General features: G+C 43.9%; 1 protein-coding gene across 4 annotated transcripts in view; it reads left to right on the forward strand.

The window, feature by feature from the left end:
- Positions 1 to 24,572, forward strand: part of LOC126982886 (uncharacterized) — a 215,611-nt gene that overhangs the window by 88,198 nt on the left and 102,841 nt on the right. For 3 of the 4 annotated variants that reach the window (XM_050835167.1, XM_050835165.1, XM_050835168.1), the window contains 2 exons: positions 20,047 to 20,388; positions 20,968 to 21,162. In XM_050835167.1, the coding sequence (XP_050691124.1) occupies positions 20,047 to 20,388; positions 20,968 to 21,162 (537 nt within the window). The remainder of the gene's footprint in view (positions 1 to 20,046; positions 20,389 to 20,967; positions 21,163 to 24,572) is intronic. The other variant, XM_050835169.1, reaches the window with a different exon arrangement.

The following is a 24,572-nucleotide window of genomic DNA, read 5'->3' on the forward strand; positions in this document are numbered from 1 at the left end:
TTTGGATGTTGTTGACTTGTGTTTTTTTCTTAAGGTTGCACCCGAGAAATAAAATAATGAAGGCGCTTAGTTGAACACCTGATACAGTGATATAGATAAGAAGACCGTTTCCATATCCATATACTCGTTAATACTTCCATTAAAAGACTGGTATCCGTACTCAACGTTCATATTATTTTTACGTTCATACACTCATTACGTTTATACATCCTACACCCACGCTAAAATAATACAAAACACTGAAGGTTACAAAATCAGTAACCCCGACACCCCGAAGACACAGATGGCTCTAGATAAAGGGAATGAAATAGAGAAGATAGATAGTGAACGTAGATAAGAGTTTACTGATTGGAGGCGGCAACGAAAAAAATAGTTTGAGTAAATAGCGACATTCAGCTCGATTGGTCATACGTTCACACATACATACATACATACATACACTACATGGGCTACATACTTACATACATACATTATATAGGGCTACATACATACATACATTACATAGGGCTACATACTTACATACATACATTACATAGGACTACATACATACATACATTACATAGGACTACATACATACATACATACATACATACAAACAAAGACGCAGTTCACAACACAGCCGCGTCACATCTTCACGCCGACTAATTTGTTGGTGGTAAACACACACACACACACACACACACACACACACACACACACACACACACCACTGCTGAGAGCTTTCGTAACATTTCCATCCTGTGTGTGTGTGTGTGTGTGTGAGAGAGAGAGAGAGAGAGAGAGAGAGAGAGGAAGGAAAAAAAGTGTTTCTTCGTATCTCCGCCGGAAACCGTTACCTTCCCTCCTTTCCCTCCCCTCCTCCTCATCACTCCCACACTCACTCCCTCCTCCCCCTCCCTCTCCCTCTCCTTCATAAGCCCCATCCTCCTCCTTCCCCATCTAAACCCTGCAGAAGGAAGAGGAGGTGACAGAAGAAGCGAAATAAAAAAGAAAGGATTTGAATTTGGGGATGGAGGGAGAAGAGGAGGAGGAGGAGGAGGAGGAAGATGGATGATGAAGGGAAATGAAGAGGAGCCAAGTGTGAAGGGCGGATGACGAGAAGCTGGGAGGAGGAAGAGGAGGAGGAGGAGGAGGAGTGCGAAGTGTGAAAAGAGAAGACGTGAAGCGGAGAGGAAGGGAAGAGGGATTGAAGGAATGCATGACGTAAGCTAGGGAGGAGGAGGAGGAGGAGTTGCAAGGCCTCCTCCTCCTCCTCCCCCCACACTGTTATGTTTACTGACGGTCTCTCTCTCTCTCTCTCTCTCTCTGTGTGTGTGTGTGTGTGTGTGTGTGTGTGTGTGTGTGTGTGTGTGTGTGTGTGTGTGTGTGTGTGTGTGTGTGTGTGTGTGTGTAACCACGCTTCACTGAATTAGGAGGCAAGGATAGGACGGTTGGGGAGGGGAGAAGGGGGAGGAACCTGGTTGGGGAGGAGGTAGGAGGCAAGAATTGCAAGGGGTCGAAGGAGGGGAGTGAGAGAGGCCGGGGTTTGATTTTGGGAGTGGGGTGAAGGAGAGGATGAAGGGGGCGAAAGGGGGGGGTCAGAAAGGAATTAGTCAAGGTAAGCGGGCAGGTAGGCAGGGTAGGTAAGCAGGCTGATAGGGAGGTAAATGGGCAGGTAGGTGTGTCGGTGAGCAGGCAGGTGATGGAAGGTGGACGAAGCAGACGGACAAGGATGTAGAATGGTAGGTGAGAACAGGTAATGGGGGGGAGGGGGGGGGGGAGCGGTAAGGGGGACTATTTAGCAGGGAGGCTGACGTGAGGGAAAGCAGAGGTAAGGGGGAGTTAATGGAAGGTGGACAAGCAGGTAGACACTGGACAGGTAAGTGAGAACAGGTAATGGGGAGAGTTAGCGGGGAGACACGTGAGGGAAAGCAGAGGGGAGGGGGAGGTAAGGGGAAGGGCGGGGGTAGTGCAGTTGATTAAGCTGGAAGATGAGGAGTCGTGTGGGGAGAAGATGCTGTTGATGCTGCGGCGGGGAGATAATAACGAGGGGGGGGGGAGAGAGAGAGAGAGTGCGGATGTATCTCTGTAAATGTGTTTGTAGGTTTATGATTCTGTGTGTGCGTTGTATTACTGTGTCTGCTCTTGTCTAGGCATCTCTGTATGTATTATGATGTCTTTGTAATGTTCTCTATGCCTCTCATGGGCGGAGGTGATGAAGGTGTGATGAGGGGAGGGGAGGAGAAGATGCCGTTGTGTGGGGGATATACCTGCCAGAGATAATGATAGCAGGGAAGGGAATGGGGAGGAGGAGGAGGAGGAGGAGAAACTGTAGGGGTGTCAGAGTGATGAAGAGGCTGGGGAGGAGGAGGAGGAGGGGGTTGAGGAGAAAATGAAGGAATGCAAGAGAGAGATGAAGGTTCGAGAATGGCAGGACTAAATTTCAGAGAGAGAGAGAGAGAGAGAGAGAGAGAGAGAGAGAGAGAGAGATTAATGAATTGAGGAAGAGAAAGGGGAAGATCACATTTTGGGACTGACAGGGAAATGGGAAGGCAGAGAAACTTGAGGAAACGACAAAGATGAGGCAATGGGTAGGCTCAGCGTAGGGAGTGGCAGCGGGGAAGACGTAGGGAGTGGGTGCCTATGAATACAATTAGCCAAGGTGATACTCCGTCGTGGGCAGGCGCGGGGGGACGCAGGTAAGAAGGTGGGGAGGTGCGTAGGTGAGAACGATGGAATAGCGGACGGAACGTAGATGGACTGGCAGCTATGTAGTAAGAAGGAAAGGAAGAAAGCGAGAAAAGGTAGATATCGAAGGTAAGAAGGTAGTTAGGGCAGCCACGTAGGTAGAACGATGGAACGGGGAATGGAACGTAGATGGATTGACAGGTGTGTAGTGAGAAACAAAGGGAATAATTGAAGGAAGAAAGTGAGAAAAGGTAGATATCGAAGGTAAGAAGGTGGGGAGGTGCGTAGTTAGGGTAGACACGTAGGTAAGAATGAAGGAACGGGGAATGGAACGTAGATGGATTGGCAGGCCTCTTGTAGACTCCTGCGTTCTTATGTTCTTATGTATGTAGTGAGAAAGAAAGGAAATAAGTGAATGAGGAAAGTGAGAAAAGGTAGATATCGAAGGTAGAAGGTAGGCATGTACATATTTAGGGAGGCGGGTAAGTAGGTAGGAATGAAGGGGGGATAGATTACGTAGATAGATAGACATGTAGATAGTATACGTAAAACAAAGAAAGAAAATTAAAGGAAAAAGAGAGGAGGGGGTGACGAAGGTAAGAAGGTAGGGAGGTGCGCAGTTAGGTTAGATAAGTAAGTAGGTAGATAGGAATGAAGGAGTGGTAGATGGAACGTAGATAAATAGACATGTTGGTAGTATACGTAAGAAAAAAAGGATATGAAAGAAAAAAGAGAGGAGGGGGTGACGAAGGTAAGAAGGTAGGGAGGTGCGCAGTTAGGTTAGATAAGTAAGTAGGTAGATAGGAATGAAGGAGTGGTAGATGGAACGTAGATAAATAGACATGTTGGTAGTATACGTAAAAAAGAAAAAGAAAATTAAAGGAAAAAGAGAGGAGGGTTAGGTTAGATAAGTAAGTAGGTAGATAGGAATGAAGGAGTGGTAGATGGAACGTAGATAAATAGACATGTTGGTAGTATAAGAAAGAAAGGATATGAAAGAAAAAAGAGAAAAGAAAACTGAAGGAATGAAGGAAGGAGTCAGAATTATACGTGAGGGGAATATTGATATGAAAACTTTATTGCACACCTACGGGAGGACAGGTGAGAGAGAGAGAGAGAGAGAGAGAGAGAGAGAGAGAGAGAGAGAGAGAGAGAGAGAGAGAGAGACACGGTTATCTGGTATGTTTATGGAAGTGATTAGATAGCGAGGATGAAGGCCGAGAGTGAGGAGCCAGCATCACGCTCTTAGACGCCATATTGGGACGCATAGGTATTCCTTCTACTGATTCATTAACGCTAACTCCACGACGATAACATTCCTCGAGTCTCCTAACATTCATTCTCTCATTCCTCCTGTCTCTCTTTTACCCACTTATCACACACCAACATTCATTCTCTCTTTCTCGATCTCTGTCTCTCTCTCCGTCTGTAACTTTTCAATGTTTTCTTCCTCCTCCTCGTCCTCCTCTTCCTCTTTCATTTCAACTTTCTTCCTCCTCTTTTCTCTTTCTCTACCTTTTCCCTGTCTTTTTCCTCCTCTCTTCTTCCTCCTCCTCGTCCTCCTCTTCCTCTTTCATTTCAACTTCCTTCCTCCTCTTTCCTCTTTCTTACCTTCAACTTTTCTTTGTCATCCTCCTCCATATCAGCTTTTCCTTCCTTCCTCCCTCTATTCTCCCCCTTCTCCTCATTCTCTCATTCCTCTTCTCTTCTTCCTCCTCTTCCTCTCATTTCAACTTCCTTCCTCCTCTTTTCTCTTTCTCTTCCTTTTCCCTTTCGTTGTCATCCTCTTCCATATCAGCTTTTCCTTCCTTCCTTCCTCTATTCTCCCCCTTCTCCTCCTTATCGTCTTTCTTTTCCTTTCATGCAATCGTCGTTTCTCTCGCTTTCTGTCTAAAACTCTTGAATGTTCTTTTGTGATTGTTTTTTTTTTTACTTCATTCTAAACGTATTATTCCTTTGTATTATTGTGTCTTGTATTCATTCTCTTTGCACACACTAACATCCATCCTCTCTTTCTCTATCTCTGTCTTTTTCTTCTTATGTAACTCTTAAATGTTTTCTTATTATTCTTTTTTTTTTCACTTAACACTCAACATCGCTCATTCTTAACTTTGCTTCTGTTTTATTATTCTCTCTTTTATTCATTCTCTTATCACACACCTTAAAAAAACATTCATTCTCTCTTCCTCTATCTCCGTCTTTTCTCCGTCTGTAACTCTTGAATGTTGTCTTATGATTCTTTTTTTTCATTTAACACTCGTCATCTTCCATTCTAAACTCTGCTTCCTTACTAATAGTCTCTCTTACCCACTTTCTTATCACACACCAACATTCATTCTCTCTTTCTCGATCTCTGTCTCTCTCTCTCTCCGTCTGTAACTCTTCAATGTTTTCGTATGATCCATTTTCTTTCATTTAGCTTTCATCATCTCTCATTCTAAACCCTGCTTCCGTATTAATTTTTTGTCTTTTATTCATTCTCTTTTCACACCCTAACATTCATCCTCTCTTTCTCCCTTCCTGTCTCTCCGTCTGTAACTCTTAAATGTACTCTTATGATTCTTTTTTTCTTCTTTCATTCAACATTGTATCCATCATTTTTCTTTCTTTCTCATCACTGCTTCTGTATTTTTGTCTATTGTTGTCTCTGTTCCCTTCCTTTCTTTACATCATAACTCTCATTCATTCACACTCCCTCCACCTCTATTTTTGCTTCATAGTCACCTTCATCGTTATCTCTCCTCCATTTCTTTGCAGTTCAGCGTTCATTCATGTGTTCACTCCTGTCCTCCTTATCGCTGACGTCACGGGGAGCACTAATCACACGTCTCAACGCTGATTTTTGCCCGCTTATCACTCACAGCTGCTCGCCATTTTTCACACGATTTGTTACACGTTATGGTTCACGGATGAATGTTTGAACTGTGGGATATCCTCGCTATTACTGTTGTTCTTCTGGTGTTGTATTCTATTTCGGTGGATGAGTGGGCGGGTGAGACGTTGGATGAGTGAGTCTTCATTACAAATCTTACTTTCTTAACAACCACATAAAAAGTCTTCCTTACAAATCTTACTTCATTACAAATCTTACTCTTCATTACAAATCTTACTCTTCATTACAAATCTTACTCTTCATTACAAATCTTACTCTTCATTACAAATCTTACTCTTTCTCAACAACCACACAAAAAGTCTTCCTTACAAATCTTACTTCATTACAAATCTTACTCTTCATTACAAATCTTACTCTTCATTACAAATCTTACTCCATTACAAATCTTACCTCATTACAAATCTTACCTCATTACAAATCTTACTCCATTACAAATCTTACTCTTTCATAACAACCACATAAAAAAAGGTGAATCGTTACGTTTTCTCATCATTATTATTATTATTTTTTGGTGATACGTGCGGTGATGCGGTGGTGTGGTGGTGAGTTGAAAGATGAGTGAGTGGGTGAGCCAATGGATGAGTGAGTCTTTATTACGAATCTTACTTTTCATAACAAAATAATAAAACCGTGAACTGCCGTTTTCTCACTATTATCATGATTATTTTGGTTTTCCCTTCAGGTGGGTAGATGGATGAGAAGGGGGAGGGAAGTGGATGATTGGGTCTTTAATACAATTCTTACTTTTTATAACAACTTAACATAAAAAGGCGTGACCTCTTACGATTTCTCATTATTAGTGTTGTGTTTATTATTGCGTTTTTAGTGTTGCATTCCCTGTAGGTGGGTGAGGGGGGGAGGGGAGGATGGATGAGTGAGTCTATTACGAATCCACGTTTTCATAACAGACAAATATAAAAGCGTGAACTGTGACGTTTTATCATTATTAGTGTTGTTTTTTGGTGTTGTATTCCCTGTATAGGAGTAGGTAAATGAGAGAGTGGGTAGAGGGGAAGGGGTAAGGGAGGCTGTTGCGGATTGATCTTCGTAACCAAGTAATAATATCGTAATAATAATATCTACTCATTATCATTATTCTGAATTTTGGTGTTGGGTTCCTGGTAGGTGAGTAGATAGATAGGTTGATGGATTGAGAGGAAGGAAGGGGTAAGCGAGTCTATTACGAATTGATCTTCATAACTAAGTAATAATATCGTGAACTATGGCCTTTACTCATTATCATTATTCTGAATTTTTGTGTTGCGTTCCTGGTAGGTGAGTAGATAGATGGGTTGGTGGATTGAGAGGAATGGGTAGGTGAGTCTATTACGAATCAATTTTCATAACAACCATAAAATAAGCGTGAACTGTGACGTTGCCTCAACCTTATTGTGTTGCCGTAGGTGTATAGGCAAGTGGGTGGGTGGGTGAGTGGGTGAGGGGGACGGGTGAGGGATATTGGGTAGGTGGGTGGGTGAGGGTTATTGGGTATGTAGGTGGGTGGGTGGGTGAGGGGGACTCGTGAGGGATATTGGGTAGGTAGGTGGGTGGGTGTGTGGTTAAGGGGGACGGGTGAGGGATTTTGGGTGGGTGACGAGTGTGACGGAACGCGGGGGAGACGGGTGAGGTATGTCTTCTGTCTGGCTAATGGATTGCCTCGTTTTGATGAAGTATTCGTATGAGTGGATGACGTGTGTGTGTGTGTGTGTGTGTGTGTGTGTGTGTGTGTGTGTGTTTATGGGTGAAAGGATGATCTCGAGAAGGGGTGAACGAGTATTTTTAAGAGGAAAGAAAGGGGCGAAATGGGGATATGAGTGAAGGGAAGTTATCGAAGGGAGCTATCAGGGGAAAAGGAAGGAGGGAAAGGGGGTGCAGGGATATAGAAAGGGGTGAAAGGGTATTTTAGAAGAGGGGAGAATAGGAAAGAAGGAGTATTTTAAATGGAGAGAGTGGAGAGGTTTGGGGGAAGGAAGGGGAGGGAAGGGGAGAAAGTGGGTGCAGGGATATAGGAAGGGGTGAAAGGGTATTTTAGAGGAGGGGAGAATAGGAATGAAGGGGTATTTTAAATGGAGAGAGTGTAGTGGTTTGGGAGAAGGAAGGAAGGGGAGTGGATGTTGTGAGGGAGGGGAAGGCATGGAGGGAGAGTAGGGGAAGGGTGTTAAGGGAGGATGAAGGGAAGGGAAGGGAGGGGGAAGGGGGTAACATCCGACACTCTTTAATCTGAATGAGAATCTAAATTTCCATCCTTACGGTTTGCTGGTTCGTCTCTCTGCGTTTTCGGTACCGGGTGATCGCCGAGAGAGAGAGAGAGAGAGAGAGAGAGAGAGAGAGAGAGAGAGAGAGAGAGAGGGAGAGGGAGAGAGAGAGTTCAGTTTTTCGTCGCCCCAACCAACCCACCTGCCTCAGCACCTCGCCAATTAACCTTTATTTGGCTCACCTGTGTACCTGAGGGATTTTATTAATTAAGACTTTTATCGAGAGGATCACTGGAGGTATCTTGTTCAGTCCTCGTCCTCGTCCTCCTTCTCTTCTTTCGCCTTTTCCTTCCATCTCAGTTTCCTTCCTCTCCCTAATCTCTCTTCTTTCTCCTCTTTTTTCCTCCTCCTCTTCCTCCTCTTCTTCTTCCTCCTTGTTCTCTTTCCCTTTTTCCTCTTCCATTTCAGCTTTCTTCCTCCCTCCTCTCTTTTCTTCCTCCTCTCCTTTTCTCTTCTTTCTTCTTCTTCCTCCTCCTCCTCGTCCTCCTCTTCCTCTTCCATTTCAGCTTTCATCCTCCCTCCTCTCTTTTTTTCTCCTTCCTCCTCCTCCTCGTCCTCCTCTTCCTCTTCTATTTCAGCTTTCTTTCTCCTCTTTTCTCCTCCTGTTTCTCTACCTTCTCCCTTTCTTTGTCCTCCTCGTCCTCCTCTTCCTCTTCCATATCAGCTTCCTTCCTTCCTTCCTCATTTTTTTTCCTTCTCTCCTTCTTGTTTTCTTCCTCTTTCTCTTCCACATCAGCTTCCTTCTTTCCTCCTCTTATTTTTCCTTCTCTCCTCCTTCTTCTCCTTGTTTTCTTCCTCTTCCTCTTTCATGTAATCTTCCTTCCTTCTCTTTTCTCCTTTTCCTTTCTATCTTCTTTCTCCGTTTCGTCGTCGTCCTCCTCTTCCTCCTCTTCTTTCATTTATGCTTTCATCCTCCTTTTTTTCTCCTCCTCTTCTTCCTTTTTCTCCTCCTCGTCCTCCTCCTACTCTTACTCCTACATGTCAGCTTCCTTCCTCCCTCCTCTTTCCTCTCTTATCTCTTACTTTTTGTCCTCCTCTTCTTTCTCCTACATATAAGCTTCCTCTCTTCCTCTTCTTCCCTCCTCCTCCTCGTTTTCCTTTTTGTCCTCCTCTCTCTCCTCATCTTCGTCCTCATCTTCCTCTTTCATCTCAGCTTCTTTTCTTCCTCCTCCTCCTCCTCATCCTCCTCCAGCAAGCGTGTAGGAGGACCAGTCACTCGATTTGGACAGCAGCAAAAATATTAAAAGCTGTGGCTAACGCGCGTATCTCCTGACCCCCAGCCGAGAGAGAGAGAGAGAGAGAGAGAGAGAGAGAGAGAGAGAGAGAGAGAGAGAGAGAGAGAGAGAGAGAGAGAGAGAGAGAGAGAGAGAAGGGGGGGGGAGGGAGAGGGAGGGGGAAGGAGAGAAGTATCAGTATTTAGACAAAGTGTAAAATGCAGGATACTAAAGCTGACATCGGCGTGGCGCGGAGGCGAGGCGCTGCAGGCTAATGATAGTGGAAGCGGCGATAATTTCAGCTTCAGGAGAATACGCCAGACTCCTCAACCCTTTTCGTACGGCAGACCAGAAACGATGGAAATATGCTAAGTAATCCCAAGACAAATTTTCGTTAACTTCAAAAGATGTACGGAATGATTATCCTCTCCATATAAAACGATGGAAATGTTAACGTATCGCAAGAAATTTTCGTTAACGTTAAAGGTTGTTGAATAGTTATCTTCTTCACATATAAAAGTCACATAATTAAGGGCGATAAAAAATAATTGTAGGTACATATTAAAAAAAAAAGAAGGTTTACATATAAAAAAAAGTCAGACAATATTAAATAAAAAAAAACAGGTACTAAACCCAACGATTCTAACCGTACACGGCTTTCTCTCCCATTCCTCAAGATGGAGAAACACTAGACAAGGAGGGAGAGGGAATAAAAAGGGTTGCATTGCGTTCCTTCATGAGGCTGTAATCACTTGTGTACACTTAAAAACAGGCAAACAATCCTGAAAAACCCTGAATTGAAGGTCATTAACTGCACTTCAATAATTAGGGATGATCAAAAATCGCACTTACATAATATTAAAAAAACTCAGGTACAGAATATTGAAAAAACACAGGTACACAATATTAATTAAAAAAACAGGTTCACAATATTAATTAAAAAAAACACAGGTACACAATATTAACTAAAAAAAACACAGGTACACAATATTAACTAAAAAAACACAGGTACACAATATTAACTAAAAAAAAAACACAGGTACACAATATTAACTAAAAAAAACACAGGTACACAATATTAACTAAAAAAAAACACAGGTACACAATATTAACTAAAAAAAAACACAGGTACACAATATTAACTATAAAAAAACACAGGTACACAATATTAACTAAAAAAACACAGGTACACGATATTAACTAAAAAAAAACACAGGTACACAATATTAACAAAAAAAACACAGGTACACAATATTGACTAAAAAAAACACAGGTACACAATATTAACTAAAAAAACACAGGTACACGATATTAACTAAAAAAAACACAGGTACACAATATTAACAACAACAAAAAAACACAGGTACACAATATTAACAACAACAAAAAAACACAGGTAGTACACAATATCCAAAAGAAACACAGGTGGGCTTCACAACACTAAAACAAACAGGTGCAAAAATAAACCCCTGAATAAATAGTGAATAAAACATCCGATACCGCACCTGTCTAACGCAATACCTGTTCGCGGGGCGGGTGGAAGGAAGTCAGTCAGCGGGTGATCAACTTTTGGGGGCGTCCAGGTGGGGGTGGGGGGGTGGGGGCGGACAGGCTTAGGGATGGGGGGATAGTAGTGAGGGTGAGGGTGCCGGGTGATCGGATTCCCCCACCGAGGCAGGCTGGGAAGAAGGTCACCACAGCCACAGCCACCTCTGGAGTCCGCTCTGCCAACCCTTGAACGCCAGGGTTGAAGAGGAAAGGGAGGAAAGGGTTGTGATGGGAGTTAAGACGTGGAGGGGAAAGAGACGAGAGAAATGAGGTGAAACAGGGTTGAATACACACTATTGAGAAAAAAACACAGGTACACAATATTGAAAAAAAACACAGGTACACAATATTGAAAAAAAACACAGGTACACAATATTGAAAAAAAACACAGGTACACAATATTGAAAAAAAACACAGGTACACAATATTGAAAAAAAAAACACAGGTACACAATATTGAGAAAAAAAACACAGGTACACAATATTGAGAAAAAAAACACAGGTACACAATATTGAGAAAAAAAACACAGGTACACGATATTGAGAAAAAAAACACAGGTACACACTATTGAGAAAAAAAACACAGGTACACAATATTGAGAAAAAAACACAGGTACACAATATTGAGAAAAAAAACACAGGTACACAATATTGAGAAAAAAAACACAGGTACACAATATTGAGAAAAAAACACAGGTACACAATATTGAGAAAAAAAACACAGGTACACAATATTGAGAAAAAATACAGGTGCACAATATTGAGAAAAAACACAGGTACACAATATTGAGAAAAAAACACAGGTACACAATATTGAGAAAAAAACACAGGTACACAATATTGAGAAAAAACACAGGTACACAATATTGAGAAAAAAACACAGGTACACAATATTGAGAAAAAACACAGGTACACAATATTGAGAAAAAAACACAGGTACACAATATTGAGAAAAAAAACACAGGTACACAATATTGAGAAAAAAAACACAGGTACACAATATTGAGAAAAAAAACACAGGTACACAATATTGAGAAAAAAACACAGGTACACAATATTGAGAAAAAAAAACACAGGTACACAATATTGAGAAAAAAACACAGGTACACAATATTGAGAAAAAAAAAACCACAGGTACACAATATTGAAAAAAAAAACAGGTACACACTATTGAGAAAAAAACACAGGTACACACTATTGAGAAAAAAACACAGGTACACACTATTGAGAAAAAAACACAGGTACACACTATTGAGAAAAAAACACAGGTACACACTATTGAGAAAAAAAACACAGGTACACAATATTGAAAAAAAACAGGTACACAATATTGAAAAAAAACACAGGTACACGATATTGAAAGAAAAAAACAGGTACACAATATTGAGGAAAAAAACGCAAGTACACAATAATGAGAAAAAAACACAGGTACACAGTATTGAGAAAAAAAAACACAGGTACACAATATTGAGAAAAAAAAACACAGGAAGAGGTGAATAAGAGAACGGAGAGGGGCAGCGTTGAACAGGGTAGACAATGAAAGAAAGGAAAGGCGCGAGATATAAGTAAAGGCAGGGACGGGAAAAGGGACAAACAAAACAAGGTGAAAAAAGGGGTTAAAATGAAGTAAGGAGAAGAGGAAAGGGGTGAAAAAAAAAGAAAGGGGCAGGTTGGGGTGGGACTGGGTTGAAAAGGGGTTAAAATAAAGTAAGGAGAAGAGAGAAGGGGTGAAATAAAGAAAGGCGAGGGGCAGGTTGGGGTGGGACTGTGTTGAAAAGGAGAGAGAAAAAGGGCGATCTAGGAGTTTAAGAGGAGTAAGGGACGAACGAAAAGAAGCGAGACAATGAATAAGAGATTAGGGAGAGTTGAAAGAGCAAGAGAGAGAGAGAGAGAAGGCGGGAGAAAGGGAGAGAAGTATCAGTATTTAGACAAAACGGAAAATGGAGAAGGATACTAACGCTTATATCGGAAATGACACGAAAACAAAACAAAAAAAAAGCTAAACTCTACAAAACAGGAGTGAGGAGAGGCGTTTAGGAGTAGGCCGAAGAGATGGGAGTTGAAACAGAAGGTGAAGAAATGGAAATGGTGCTGCAAGATTGATGTAGGGAGAGGAGACAGGGAGAAGAGATAGGAGGTGGAGTAGAGAGGGGAAGAAAGGAGGGGAAACTAAGAGGGAGAGAAATTGACCTATCTTTCGGCCACTCCTTTAACTCTTTATAGGAGCAGTGAGTAGCGGGCTTTTTTTTCACATTTGTTACCTTTTTTTATGCCCTTGAACTGACTCCTCTGCTGTAAAAAAAAAAGGAAGGTAAAAAAGAATGGGAGAAATAAAGAACAGGGATGCTCAAGGATGGGTAAAGAGGAGAAGAAATAGGAGGTGAAGTAGAGAGGGGAATAAAGGAGGGGATGCTGAGGGGAGAATAAGAGGGAAGAAACAGGGAGGTAAAAAAAGAAGGGGAGAAATAAAGGAAGGGGATGCTGCAAGGCTGGAAAAGGGCAGGAGACTAAGGGAGATGAGCCGTGGAGATGGAACATAGGGGAAGAAGGAAAGGACGGGATGGCTGAGGGGAGACAGGGGGTAGAAGAGACGGAGGCGGAATAGCATGGGAGAAAAGGGAAGGAATGCTGCAAGGCTGGGTAAAGGGCAGGAGACTAAGGGAGATGAGACTTGAAGATAGAATAGAAGGGAAGAAGAAAAGGAAACGGATGCTGAGGGGAGACTGAGGGTGGAGAGACAGGGAGGCGGAGCAGCACGAGGGAGAAAAGGGAGGGGAAGCTGCAAGGCTGGGCAAAGGGCAGGAGATTAAGGGAGATGGGACGTGGAGATGGAACAGAGGGAAGAAGAGAAGGAAGGGGGAACTGAGGATGAAAGACAGGGAGGCGGAACAGCACGGGGAAGAAAAGGGAGGGGGGGGGGGGGGGGATGCTGCAAGGCTAGGCAAAGGGCGGGGAGGCTGAGGGAAAGGGAACGATGTGTGTATATATGGGTTGGACGAGACTCATAGACCTCGAGTAAACAATGTAGAGTTAAACCATATGTTCCTGTCTTTCCTACGACACACACACACACACACACACACACACACACACACACACACACACACACACACACACACACGCACATCACTCGCTCGGAATCTTGGTCACGAGTCTGAGAATGCATCACGATCTTGCAATAGACAGCTGGACAGACACACACACGGATGGGCGGATGAGTTGTGGAGGGTTCTCTCTCTCTCTCTCTCTCTCTCTCGACTTTGTTTTGACCTTAAATCACGAGAGAGAGAGAGAGAGAGAGAGAGAGAGAGAGAGAGAGAGAGAGAGAGAGAGAGAGAGAGAGAGAGAGAGAGAGAGAGAGAGAGAGAGAGAGAGAGAGAGAGAGAGAGAGAGAGAGAGAGAGAGAGAGAGAGAGAGAGAGAGAGAGAGAGAGAGAGAGAGAGAGAGAGAGAGAGAGAGAGAGAGAGAGAGAGAGAGAGAGAGAGAGAGAGAGAGAGAGAGAGAGAGAGAGAGAGACACAGACACACACACACACACACACACACACACACACCTTTTCTGCGCCTCTGAAGGGAGTGAGTGACCTTGGCGTGTGTGTGTGTGTGTGTGTGTAAATAACAGTCACCCTTCCCTTACATGTCGCAGTGACCTTTTTGTTTTCCATTAGGTCATTACACTCATTAAAGTCGGAGAAAAAGACGTTAATTAGTCTATCAGTCAGTCAGTCAGTCAACCGGTCAGTCAGTCAATCAGTTCGTCAGTCAGTCAGTCAGTCAGTCAGTCCGTCAATCTGTCACTCACTCAACACTTTAATCCTTTAGTCTGCCAACACATTTCTCGTCAGTCAGTCAGTTCGTCAGTCAGTCAGTCAGTCAGTCCGTCAATCTCACTCAATCAGCGCCTTAATCTTTAGTCTGCTAGCATATTCTCCGTCAGTCAGTCAGTCAGTCAATCAGTCAGTCCGTCTTTACATCCTCTCTCAGTCAGTCAGTCAGTCAGTAAGTCAATCCATCAGTCAGTCTTCACACCCTACATCAGTCAGTCACTCCTTTCATTAACCAGTCAGTCATTCATATACAGTTCATGAGTCGGTCAGTACACTCGTTCGTAAGTCAGTGCATCCGTTCATCCGTCAGTCAGTTGGTCAGTCAGTCAGTCAGTCAGTTGGTCAGTCAGTCAGGGAGGTCGTGTCTCAAGGCCTACTATGGCATCACCTGTCCGCTGATATGGCACCTGTATCTCTTGAAGGTCTTATCTCTCTCTCTCTCTCTCTATATATATATATATATATATATATATATATATAACTTTCTCACTGTCTATCTTTCTACTCATTTTTCTGTATGTTTCTCTATTTCTATCTCTATTTCTGCATCTATGTCTATCCCTCTTCTATCTATTTATCTATCTCTGTATCTATGTATATCCCTCTATCTATATGTCTATCTATCTATCTAACTTTCTCACTGTCTGTCTTTCTGCTTATTTTTCTGTATGTTTCTCTATTTCTATCTCTATTTCTGCATCTATGTCTATCCCTCTTCTATCTATTTATCTATCTCTGTATCTATGTCTATCTAGTATCTCGACAGGAAGGAAATATGATGTTAGAGGAATGAGGAAGAAAAAAGAAAATAAAGGGAAAGTAAAAGAAGAAAAAAGAGAGAGGGAAAAAAAAGAGAAGTTAATAGAAGGGAAAAAAAGAGAGGAAGAGGAATGAAGAAAGATATTAGGACGAGGAGATAATATGAAAGAGAGAGATGAAAAATAGAAAGAAAAAAAAAAAAAAAGAAAAAAAGAGTAGAAAGGGGAAGTTGGAAGTTAAATGAAAATGGAGATGATGAAATATGAAAAGAAGAATGACAAAAATAGAAAAAAATAAGGAAAAGACGAAAAAGAGTAGGAAGTTAGAAAAGGGAAGTTAAATGTAGAGGCTGAAATGATGAGATATGAAAAAGAGATGAGAAAAAAATAGAAAAAAATAAGGAAAAGAGTAGGAAATTAAAAAAAGGTAAGCGAAAATGAAGAGAATGAAATAAAATAGATGAAGAGGGAAGAGAAAAAAAATTGAAGGATAAAAAATGAGTAAGAAATAAAAAAAAATGTGAAAATGAGGAGAATGAAAGATAAAAGAAAGATAAAAAAGCAGGATATGAAAATGAGGGAAAAGACAAAATATAGCAAGAAGTAAAGGAATAGATGAAAATTAGTAGAAAATAAAACTAAGCGAAAATGAAGAGAATGAAATAAAATAGATAAGGAAGTAAGCGATAAGGAGGAAAGAAACAAAAAATAGGATAAAAAATGACTAAAAAATAAAAAAATAAGTGAAAATGGAGATAAAAGAAAGATAAGAAAGTAGAATATAAAAATGAGGGAAAAGACATAATATAGCAAGAAATAAAGGAATAGACGAAAATTAGTAGAACATAAAACTAGCGTCGTAAGTGTTAGAATGCGGTGTTTTATGTAAATTTGGACGTTGTTTGTTTATATATTTCTAGTCCAGTTATTTCCCGCAAGAGATTAACGGGGAGTGGACGTCTTCTCCTTTTCCTTATCTCCTTATCGCTTCTCTTATCTGTTATATTTTTCCTTCGTTACTTGGCGATAAATTTAGTGACGCAAGGAAGCCCGGTGTGTGTGTGTGTGTGTGTGTGTGTGTGTGTGTGTGTGTATTCTTCTTTGTTCGTCCTCTTCTTCCTCTGCATTCGTCTCCTCAGCCTTCTCTTCCATCATCATCATCATCTTTTATCTTCTTCCTCTTGTTGTTGTCGTTGTTGTTGTTCTTTTTTTTCTTCTTCATCTCCCTCTTCTTCTTCTTAACCTCCTTTTTCTTTCTCTTCTTCTTCTTCTTCATCTTCTTTTTCTTCATCTTCTTTCTTTTCATATTCATATTCCTCCTCCTCCTCCTCCTCCTCCTCCTCCTCCTCCTCACGGTGACGTAACATCGCGTCTCCACCTTCATGCCCTTCCTCTCCCGCGACGAAACACACACACACACACACACACACACACACACACACACATACACACACACATATACACACACACACCATTAGTCGCACGTCTGATATCTTGAGTACACAGTGAGGCGTCTACATCCTTGCATAACACACACACACACACACACACACACACACACACACACACACACACACACACACACACACACACACACACACACTCCCTTCCCTTCCCTTTGTCTTCCCTTCCTTACCTCACCCCTTCATTTACTTACCTTCTACTTACCTTTCCTTACCCCATTATCACCTCTCCCTTTCCTACTTACATCGCCCCTTCCCTTTCCTTACCTTACCTTTCCTTACCTTCATATCACACACCCCTCTCCTCCCTTCCTTTCCTAAACCCCTCCTCCCTTTCCTTCTCCTCATTCAATTTTCCTTCTCTTTACTCCTCCAATATCTTCTCTCCTCTTCCTTTCCTTCTGTCCTAATATGTGTAGAGTCGAGGAGGTGAAAGGAAAAGGAGATAACAGAGGAGAAGAATGAAGAGGATGAGGAAGAGGAACAGGAAACGGAGGAGGAGGAGGAGGAAGGGAAGAGTTGATAAGAAGTAGTAGGCCAAGGAGGAAGAGATAAAGGAGTAGGAGATAAAAAGGACGGAAGGCAAAAAATAACATCAAAAATAAGGAAGAAACGTAAAAGACTAGATTAAAAAAGGAAGTGGAAAGGGAGAGGGAGGATAAAGAAGATTAGAAGGAAGAGAGAGAAAACAAAAGAAGAAAGAGACAAAAAAAGGAGAAAATGAGTAGAAGACGAAAAGGTGAAGACTAATGATAAAGGAAGTGAAAAGGGGGAGGTAGGATAAAGAAGATATGAAGGAAGAGAAAGAAAACAAAAGAAGGCGAAAAAGATTAGGAGACGAAAAAGTGTATATCAGAAGAGAAGATGAAAAGAACGAAATAAAGGAAGAGAAGGAGGAGGAGAAGGAGGATAAAAAAGTAAAGGAGATAAAAAAAGGAAGGAGACAAAAATTAAGAAAAAAGAAAAATAGTGAAAAAGAATGAAACGTTGGATGAAGGAAGAGATGAAAAAAAAGGAGAAGAGTAAGAAGAAGACGAAGAAGGAGAAATAGAAGAAGTAGAAGGATAAAAAAAGAAAGGAGACAAAAATTAAGAAAAAAAGAAAAATAGTGAAAAAGAATGAAACGAAGGAATGTTGGATGAAGGAAGAGATGAAAAAAAAGGAGAAGGAGAAGAGTAAGAAGAAGACGAAGAAGGAGAAATAGAAGGAGAAGTAGAAGGTTAAAAAAAGAAAGGAGACAAAAAGTAAGAAAAAGAAAAGTAGTGAAAAGAATGGAACGAAGGAATGTTGGAAAAGGAAGAGATGAAAAAAAAGGAGAAGGAGAAGAGTAAGAAGAAAACGAAGAAGGAGAAATAGAAGGATAAAATAAGAAAGGAGACAAAAAATAGGAGAAAAAATTAAGAAAAAGAAAAGTAGTGATAAAGACTGAAAGAAATGAAAAAAAAGGAGGAGAAGAGTAAGAAGAAGATGAAGAAGGAGAAAGAGAGGGAGAAGTAGAAGGAGGAGAAGGGGGAATCACCGGCCATTTTAGGAGTGATATATTTTTTTTTTTTTTCATATTTCATGCGTCCAGGAAGTCCTCGAAGCCTTGGAAGTCCCTCTTATTACACGCCTCTTAGCGGATTCGGATCACCTTTGCCGCTCGAGTGCGCAAATAATGGAGCTTCGGATCGCATTATTAGGCCTCGCGTTTCTCTCTTTTTCTTCATTGGAGTGGAAAAAACGCGTCTATCTGGAAATGAAACAGGTGGTAGAGAGCCCCAGGGAGAGAGAGAGAGAGAGAGAGAGAGAGAGAGAGAGAGAGAGAGAGAGAGAGAGAGAGAGAGAGAGAGAGAGAGAGAGAGAGAGAGAATCATCATTACATCCATATACATCAAAGTTATGGTGTACTGTGTGTGTGTGTGTGTGTGTGTGTGTGTGTCAGATAAATGTTGGTATGGTTATTTGTGAAGGAATATACAGATTAAAAAAGAAAAAGAAATATATTATAGCACTGTGTATTTGTATGACTGTGAGTATGTATGAATGTATGTATGTATGTGTGTGTTTATGTATGTATGTATGTATGCGTGTATTTTCATTGACGCATTTCCGGGAATGAAGGAAGATAAGAAGAGACAACTGTCAACCGCTGTGTGCCGTATCAAATTCCGGATGCTGCCGCGCGTGTGTGTGTGTGTGTGTGTGTGTGTGTGTGTGTGTGTGTGTGTTAAAACGAGTCAAAAAAACAAGGACGACGTATGTTTTTCTATCGTTTTCGTCGTGCTGTCGTTGAGGCCTTGGTCGTTCGTTGGTGCTGAGCCGATAAAAATTGCTAAATCCATAATAAAAGCAATAAAACAAAAACAAAACTCAAAACAACAAGGACGACGTGTTTTTTTATAATTTTCGTCGTGCTGTCGTTGAGGTCGGTCGTTCGTTGGTGCTGAGCCGTAAAAAAGTGCTAAATCCTTAATAAAACAAAAACAAAACTGGTGCTGAGCTAAAGTGCTGAGTGTGTCGTTTACAGGAAAGAGTGAAGTGAGGTGAAGTGAAGACGACGAAAAACGACGAAAAACGAAACAGTGAAGTCCTAAAGAAACGACAGGTTGAGAAAGGGAAAGTAAAGAGACCATTACCGTGACGCGTGGGAGAGAGAGAGGGAGAGAGAAGAGATGATTCACTCCCACTCACGTCCCTCTCATCCACGCCACTCCCACCCACGCCCCTCTCACCCACGTCCCGCTCACCCACGCCACCCTCACCCACGCCTCCCCTCGAAGTGACTGCCGTGAACTGTGTGGGCGTGCGTGAGTCGAGGTGGCGTGCGCGTGTGGTGTATGGGCGGCGATGCGGTAGAAAGAGTTGGTGAGGCTGAGTGGTGGGTCGAGGGCGTGTAGGCGAAGGCTCTGCTCTGTTCTTTAGCGCCGCGCCCACTCGGCCTCATCACCTCCTCGTCATGTTGTCCCTCATTAACGTTTCTCTCGGTAGGTTTGGCGCCCAGGTGGTTAGGCTGGGAGGTGTTGGGGTCAGGGAGTCAGGTGTTGAGGATCAGTTTCTTGGTTGGTTGTTTTACTTTTCACGAGACAAGTCAAGAGAATTTCTGTTTCGAATGTGTAGTCTTTAGCGCTCCTAAGGGACTTATTTCACACCCTTTTGCAATGAAATTAATGAAAGAAGCAAAATGTGGGAAATATTAACTCAGTAAACGTCTTTGTTAGTAAAGAATATTATGGTTTCTGAAGTGCAAAGGTCAGTTAAGTTTAGTTCAGTTGTTCATAGATGAGGTTGGGTTAGGTTCCGAGTTGCCTGTTCTTCTCATGTTGTGTCAGGGTCGTGTAGAGACAGGGGAAGGGAGGCAGGGACAGGGACCTTGATGGCAGGGTGAGACGAGGCCCAGCCCGCACCGGAGGCCTTATGTCTGTTTTTGTCTGTTTCCTGTAGACGGAGAGTTAGCGAAGCAGCGCGGGGAGGCTAACGCCCCAGCCGCCCCCAACGAGACAACCGCCACCTCCTCCACCACCACCTCCACCTCCACCCCTCCACCCTACCCATCCCCCGCCGATGGTCACGCTCCCCGCCCCAAACGCCCCACCTTCCTCCCCATCAAGAACCATGCCCGCCCCGCCCTCACTGCCAATGACAAGCAGTCCCCCGTCGGGCCTGGCAAGGGGCTGGAGGAGAGATCGCATGCGTCCCTCCCCCCTGCCAGGAGCGCCACTCAGAGAACAGCCTCATGCTCGTCCCTCGGCAGCCTGCCCCATAGCATGTACCAGCTCCCTGCAGGTGCGAGGTTACCCAACACTTCTTGTCTTCCAAAACTAGCATTACGTGTGTTATTTGCATGGCCAGTCTTGCACCTCCTCTTGTCATATCTTGCCCAGCTTGCGGACCCTGTGCCGCCCTGATTCACGCCGCTCCTTTGCCCCTCTCGCTTCTGTAGCCTCGACGACCTACTAACAGCTGTGCACGGCTGCCCCGCCCCGCCCCGCCCCGCCTCTGAGCGTGGTCACTCCGCGGGGGCACACTGCTTCACGGGGCCTTCGTGTCTCAGATGGTGAGCCATGATGCCCTCGCAGCGTGTCCCCGCCGGAGTGTCCCTGAGCAGCCCTGTGACATCGCCGCCACCCCAGCGGTGCCGCACTGAGGCAGCTCCTTGTATGGTGGTGTTGGTGGTGGTGGTGCACCGCCATCACCACCACCACCACACCTGGCAGGGCGAGGTTGGGAACCGCTGCACCCCCCCCCCCCCCCTTAGTGCCCTTCCCGTACTCCCCAGTGCCTCTCACCATCATGTCCTCCCCAGCACCCCGCCGCGGCAATGCCTTCCCTACCATGTTGTAACTGTTTCTTGTGCTCCTACAGTGCCGACACCTACGGTGCCGACCTCGAGTGCCGGCACCGTGGCAGGCATCACCGTGGTGACGTCAGCAACCACCTCCACGGGCGCCACCACCACCACCACCGCCGCCTCCACCGCCACCGTCAGCACCAGCAACGCGCGAGGCCCCGCGGCAGCCAACGACGCCCTGGTCTCGCGGCGGAACAAGGCTCTCTATGGTGAGTACCCGCCAGGCCCTATTGGACCCCGCCGCGGCACGTGTGCCGCGGCGTGGCCAGAATGTTTTTGTGTGGAGAATTGGCTTGTTGGCCCCGGGCGAGGACGTGGCCAGGTTTGATTTCTGCTGCTGAGTTTATCGGTCCGTGCCGGTTAGTTAATGGGCCGCCAAGGAGGGCAGCATGACGGCCGGGGTCTAGACGGGGAGAGTCGTCTCGGCGACATTCACGTCACCCTGGATGTTAGTCTCTGAAAGCTGGAACGAGGGAGGCAGAGTGAATGTGACGGGGTGCGTGTGGGGGAGGAAGGGGGCAGGGTACAGACTGAGGGAGGGAGGACCGGGGCGGAGCACACCTATACTTTCTCAATTTACTATCCACGTCGGTTCACATGGCGTCACGCTGGGCTAAGTGCTCGACCCGCTGTCCTCCTTCATTGTACACGTTATTCCATGACTATAATTTTCTTCACTATTACCCTCCTCATCTCCTACACCCAGCTGATAATGTAACCGAGGCGTTGTAGGGTAATGGACTGTTAAGACACGGGGCTTCGGGGACAGCGAGAACAGCGGGATGGGGTGAGCTGGGGCTGGGACGGCAAGGAAGAGCAGGAAGGGGGACGGGGCAGGATGCTTGGCAGCGAGACGAAGCAGGGAGAGGAAAGGACAAGGGACAGGCTGTGGCGGGAAGGGGAGTGAGGAGCAAAACATGGAAGGCAGCGAAGGAAAGGAACAAAAAGAGTCGGAGAGAGGCTCAGCTGGGTAAGAAATAGGATAGAGAGGGGACAGTGAGCAGGCGCCATGGGGTGGAACAAGACAGGATGGGGAGCGAGGGGCAGAAGGCGATGTGTGGCATGACGGGGAGGCGGCGGCGCTTGTGATGCTGCGGAGGGATGGCGCAGCGGCGGCGGCGGCACTGTTTGGCGCTGCAACGGGGTCACAAAGCTGCCGCCCGCACCTGCTGCCCTGCGTGTGTGTGTGTGTGTGTGTGTGTGTGTTAAGTAAAGTAGTAGTAGTAGTAGTAGTAGTAACCGTGTTTGTCATCTTAATCCCTTTACTTTGGCATGCAAGAGACAGGCGGAGGAGGAGGTGGACGGGAAGGTGATAGGACATATTGTGGCTACCTGACCCTCCCTCCTCCTCCTCCTCCTCCTCCTCCTCCTTCTTCTTCTTCTTCTTCTTCTTCTTCTTTTTCTTCTCCTCCTCCTCCTCGTTGTCCTCCGGGTCATTGAAATGCTTGCCGAACGGACTGACTCACCAAAACACGCCCCCTGTTGCCTGTTCTTCCAAGTTTCCATGTTTGTTCCTTCAACCAAATAAGGGAATGGGGACGAAGAAGCCGATTAAACTTACGGTAAAAAGAATGCTAGGATGACGTGCGTTGATGATGATGACGATGATGATGGTAGTGATGATGATGGGGATAGTGACATAATTATACTAAATCATTTCAAGGTTCCTCTTTCTCTCTCTCGGGAAAAAAAACAATGAAATAGACAGACAAGGAAGGAAGATGGCGACAAACAAGCCACAAAAAATCCTTAACACCCACAAAAAAAAAAAACATGACATAATAAACCTAATTACACACGGTCAGAGAGAGAGAGAGAGAGAGAGAGAGAGAGAGAGAGAGAGAGAGAGAGAGAGAGAGAGAGAGAGAGAAGAAAAATGGAAGCATGGAAGAGAGAGAGAGAGAGAGAGAGAGAGAGAGAGAGAGAGAGAGAGAGAGAGAGAGAGAGAGAGAGAGAGAGAGAGAGAGAGAGAGAGAAGACAAAATGAAGAAAAATGGAAGTATGGAAGATAGACTGTTGCAGGAGGAGGAGGAGGAGGAGGAGGAGCCATAGGGAAGGAAGGAAGAGGTTTATGTAAGAGAACCGGTTTTTGGAGGGAAACTCAAGCCGTCTCCCTTTCCTCCCCTTCCCATCTTCTTATCCCTCCTCCCCTTTCTCTTTTCGCTTCCTCCTCCTCCTCTTCCTTTATTTTTTTTTTTTCTTCATCGTTAGTCTTCCATTCCTTCTTTCATTCCTCCTCATTCGTATTTTTTTTTCTTCATCGTTAGTCTTCCTTTAATTATTTTCCTCTTTTCCTGTTCTTGTTTTCCTTTTTATCTCTTTTCCTTCTTGCTATTCCTTCTTTCCATTCCTCCTCTTCCCTCATTCGTATTTTTTTTAACTTCCTCATCGCTTGTCTTCCTTTATTTTCCTCTTTTCCTGTTCTTGTTTTCCTTTTTATCTCTTTTCCTTCTTTCCCTCCCTTCCTTCCATTCCTCCTCTTCCCTTCTATTCGTTTTTATAAATTTCCTCATCGGTTGTTTTCCTTTATTAATTATCCTCTTTTCCTGTTTTCGTTTTCCTTTTTATCTCTTATTCTTCCTTCCCTCCCTTCTTTCCATTCCTCCTCTTCCCTCCTATTCCTATTTTTTCTACTTCTTCATCGTTTGTCTTCCTCTATTAATTATCCTCTTTTCCTGTCTTCGTTTTCCTTTTTAATTCGTATCCTTCTTTCTATTCCTTCTCATTTCTCTATTTTCATTTTCCATTGTGTTCCTTATTATATTCGTTTGCCTTTCTCATCCTTTCATTCTTTTAATTTCTATTCACTTTTCATCTACTCTTCATTTTCATTTCTTTTCACTTTTTTTCTTTTCTTACCTATTCCACATATTCCTTTCCTCTCCTATCTTCTTTCTCTCTGTTCCATTATTTTCCTTTCCATCGTTATTTATCATCTTTCTTCATTCCATTCCCTCTCTTCCTTTCCTTCCTTTCCTTTGTATTCCATTCCCTTCATTTCATTGCAACTGTCCTCCTCCTCCTCCTCCGTATGTGTGTGTGTGTATTTGTGTGTGTGTGTGTGTGTGTGTGTGTGTGTGTGTAGGTAGGTTACTTTTATTGACAGCCAGTGGGTGGTCTGAAGGGAATGGGAGGGGGGAAGGGGGGTATAGGTCAGGTGATGGTGAATGTATAGGGTTATTTGGGAAGGGGTGGTGATGGTGGTGGTGGTGGCGGTGGTGATGAATTGAGAGGGTAGTAATGTAGTGTTGTGGTGAGTGATGTTGTAGTGGTGAGGTGGTGATGGTGGTGATGGTGGTGATGGAGTTGAGATGGGGGAGATAAGGATTGGGGAGGAGGATTGCAGTGATGGTGTGGGGTGACGGGGAGAGGGGAGGATGTGGTGTGTTATGGTAATGGTAGTGATGTGGTGGTGGTGAACGTAAGGAAATGGGTAAGGGGGGATACGGTGAAGATAGTGAATGAGATGGTGGCGATGATGATGGTGATGATGTTGAAAAGATGTTAAAGGTGGAAGTAAGAAAATGGGAGAGGAAAGAGGAGGTCAGGAGAGGGAAGAGAGGTTATGAGAGGGGAGAGGAGGTTAGGAGAGGGGAGAGGAGGTTAGGAAAGGGGAGAG

Source organism: Eriocheir sinensis, chromosome 52 (genome assembly GCF_024679095.1).
Source record: "Eriocheir sinensis breed Jianghai 21 chromosome 52, ASM2467909v1, whole genome shotgun sequence".
Taxonomy (NCBI): Eukaryota; Metazoa; Arthropoda; class Malacostraca; order Decapoda; family Varunidae; genus Eriocheir; species Eriocheir sinensis.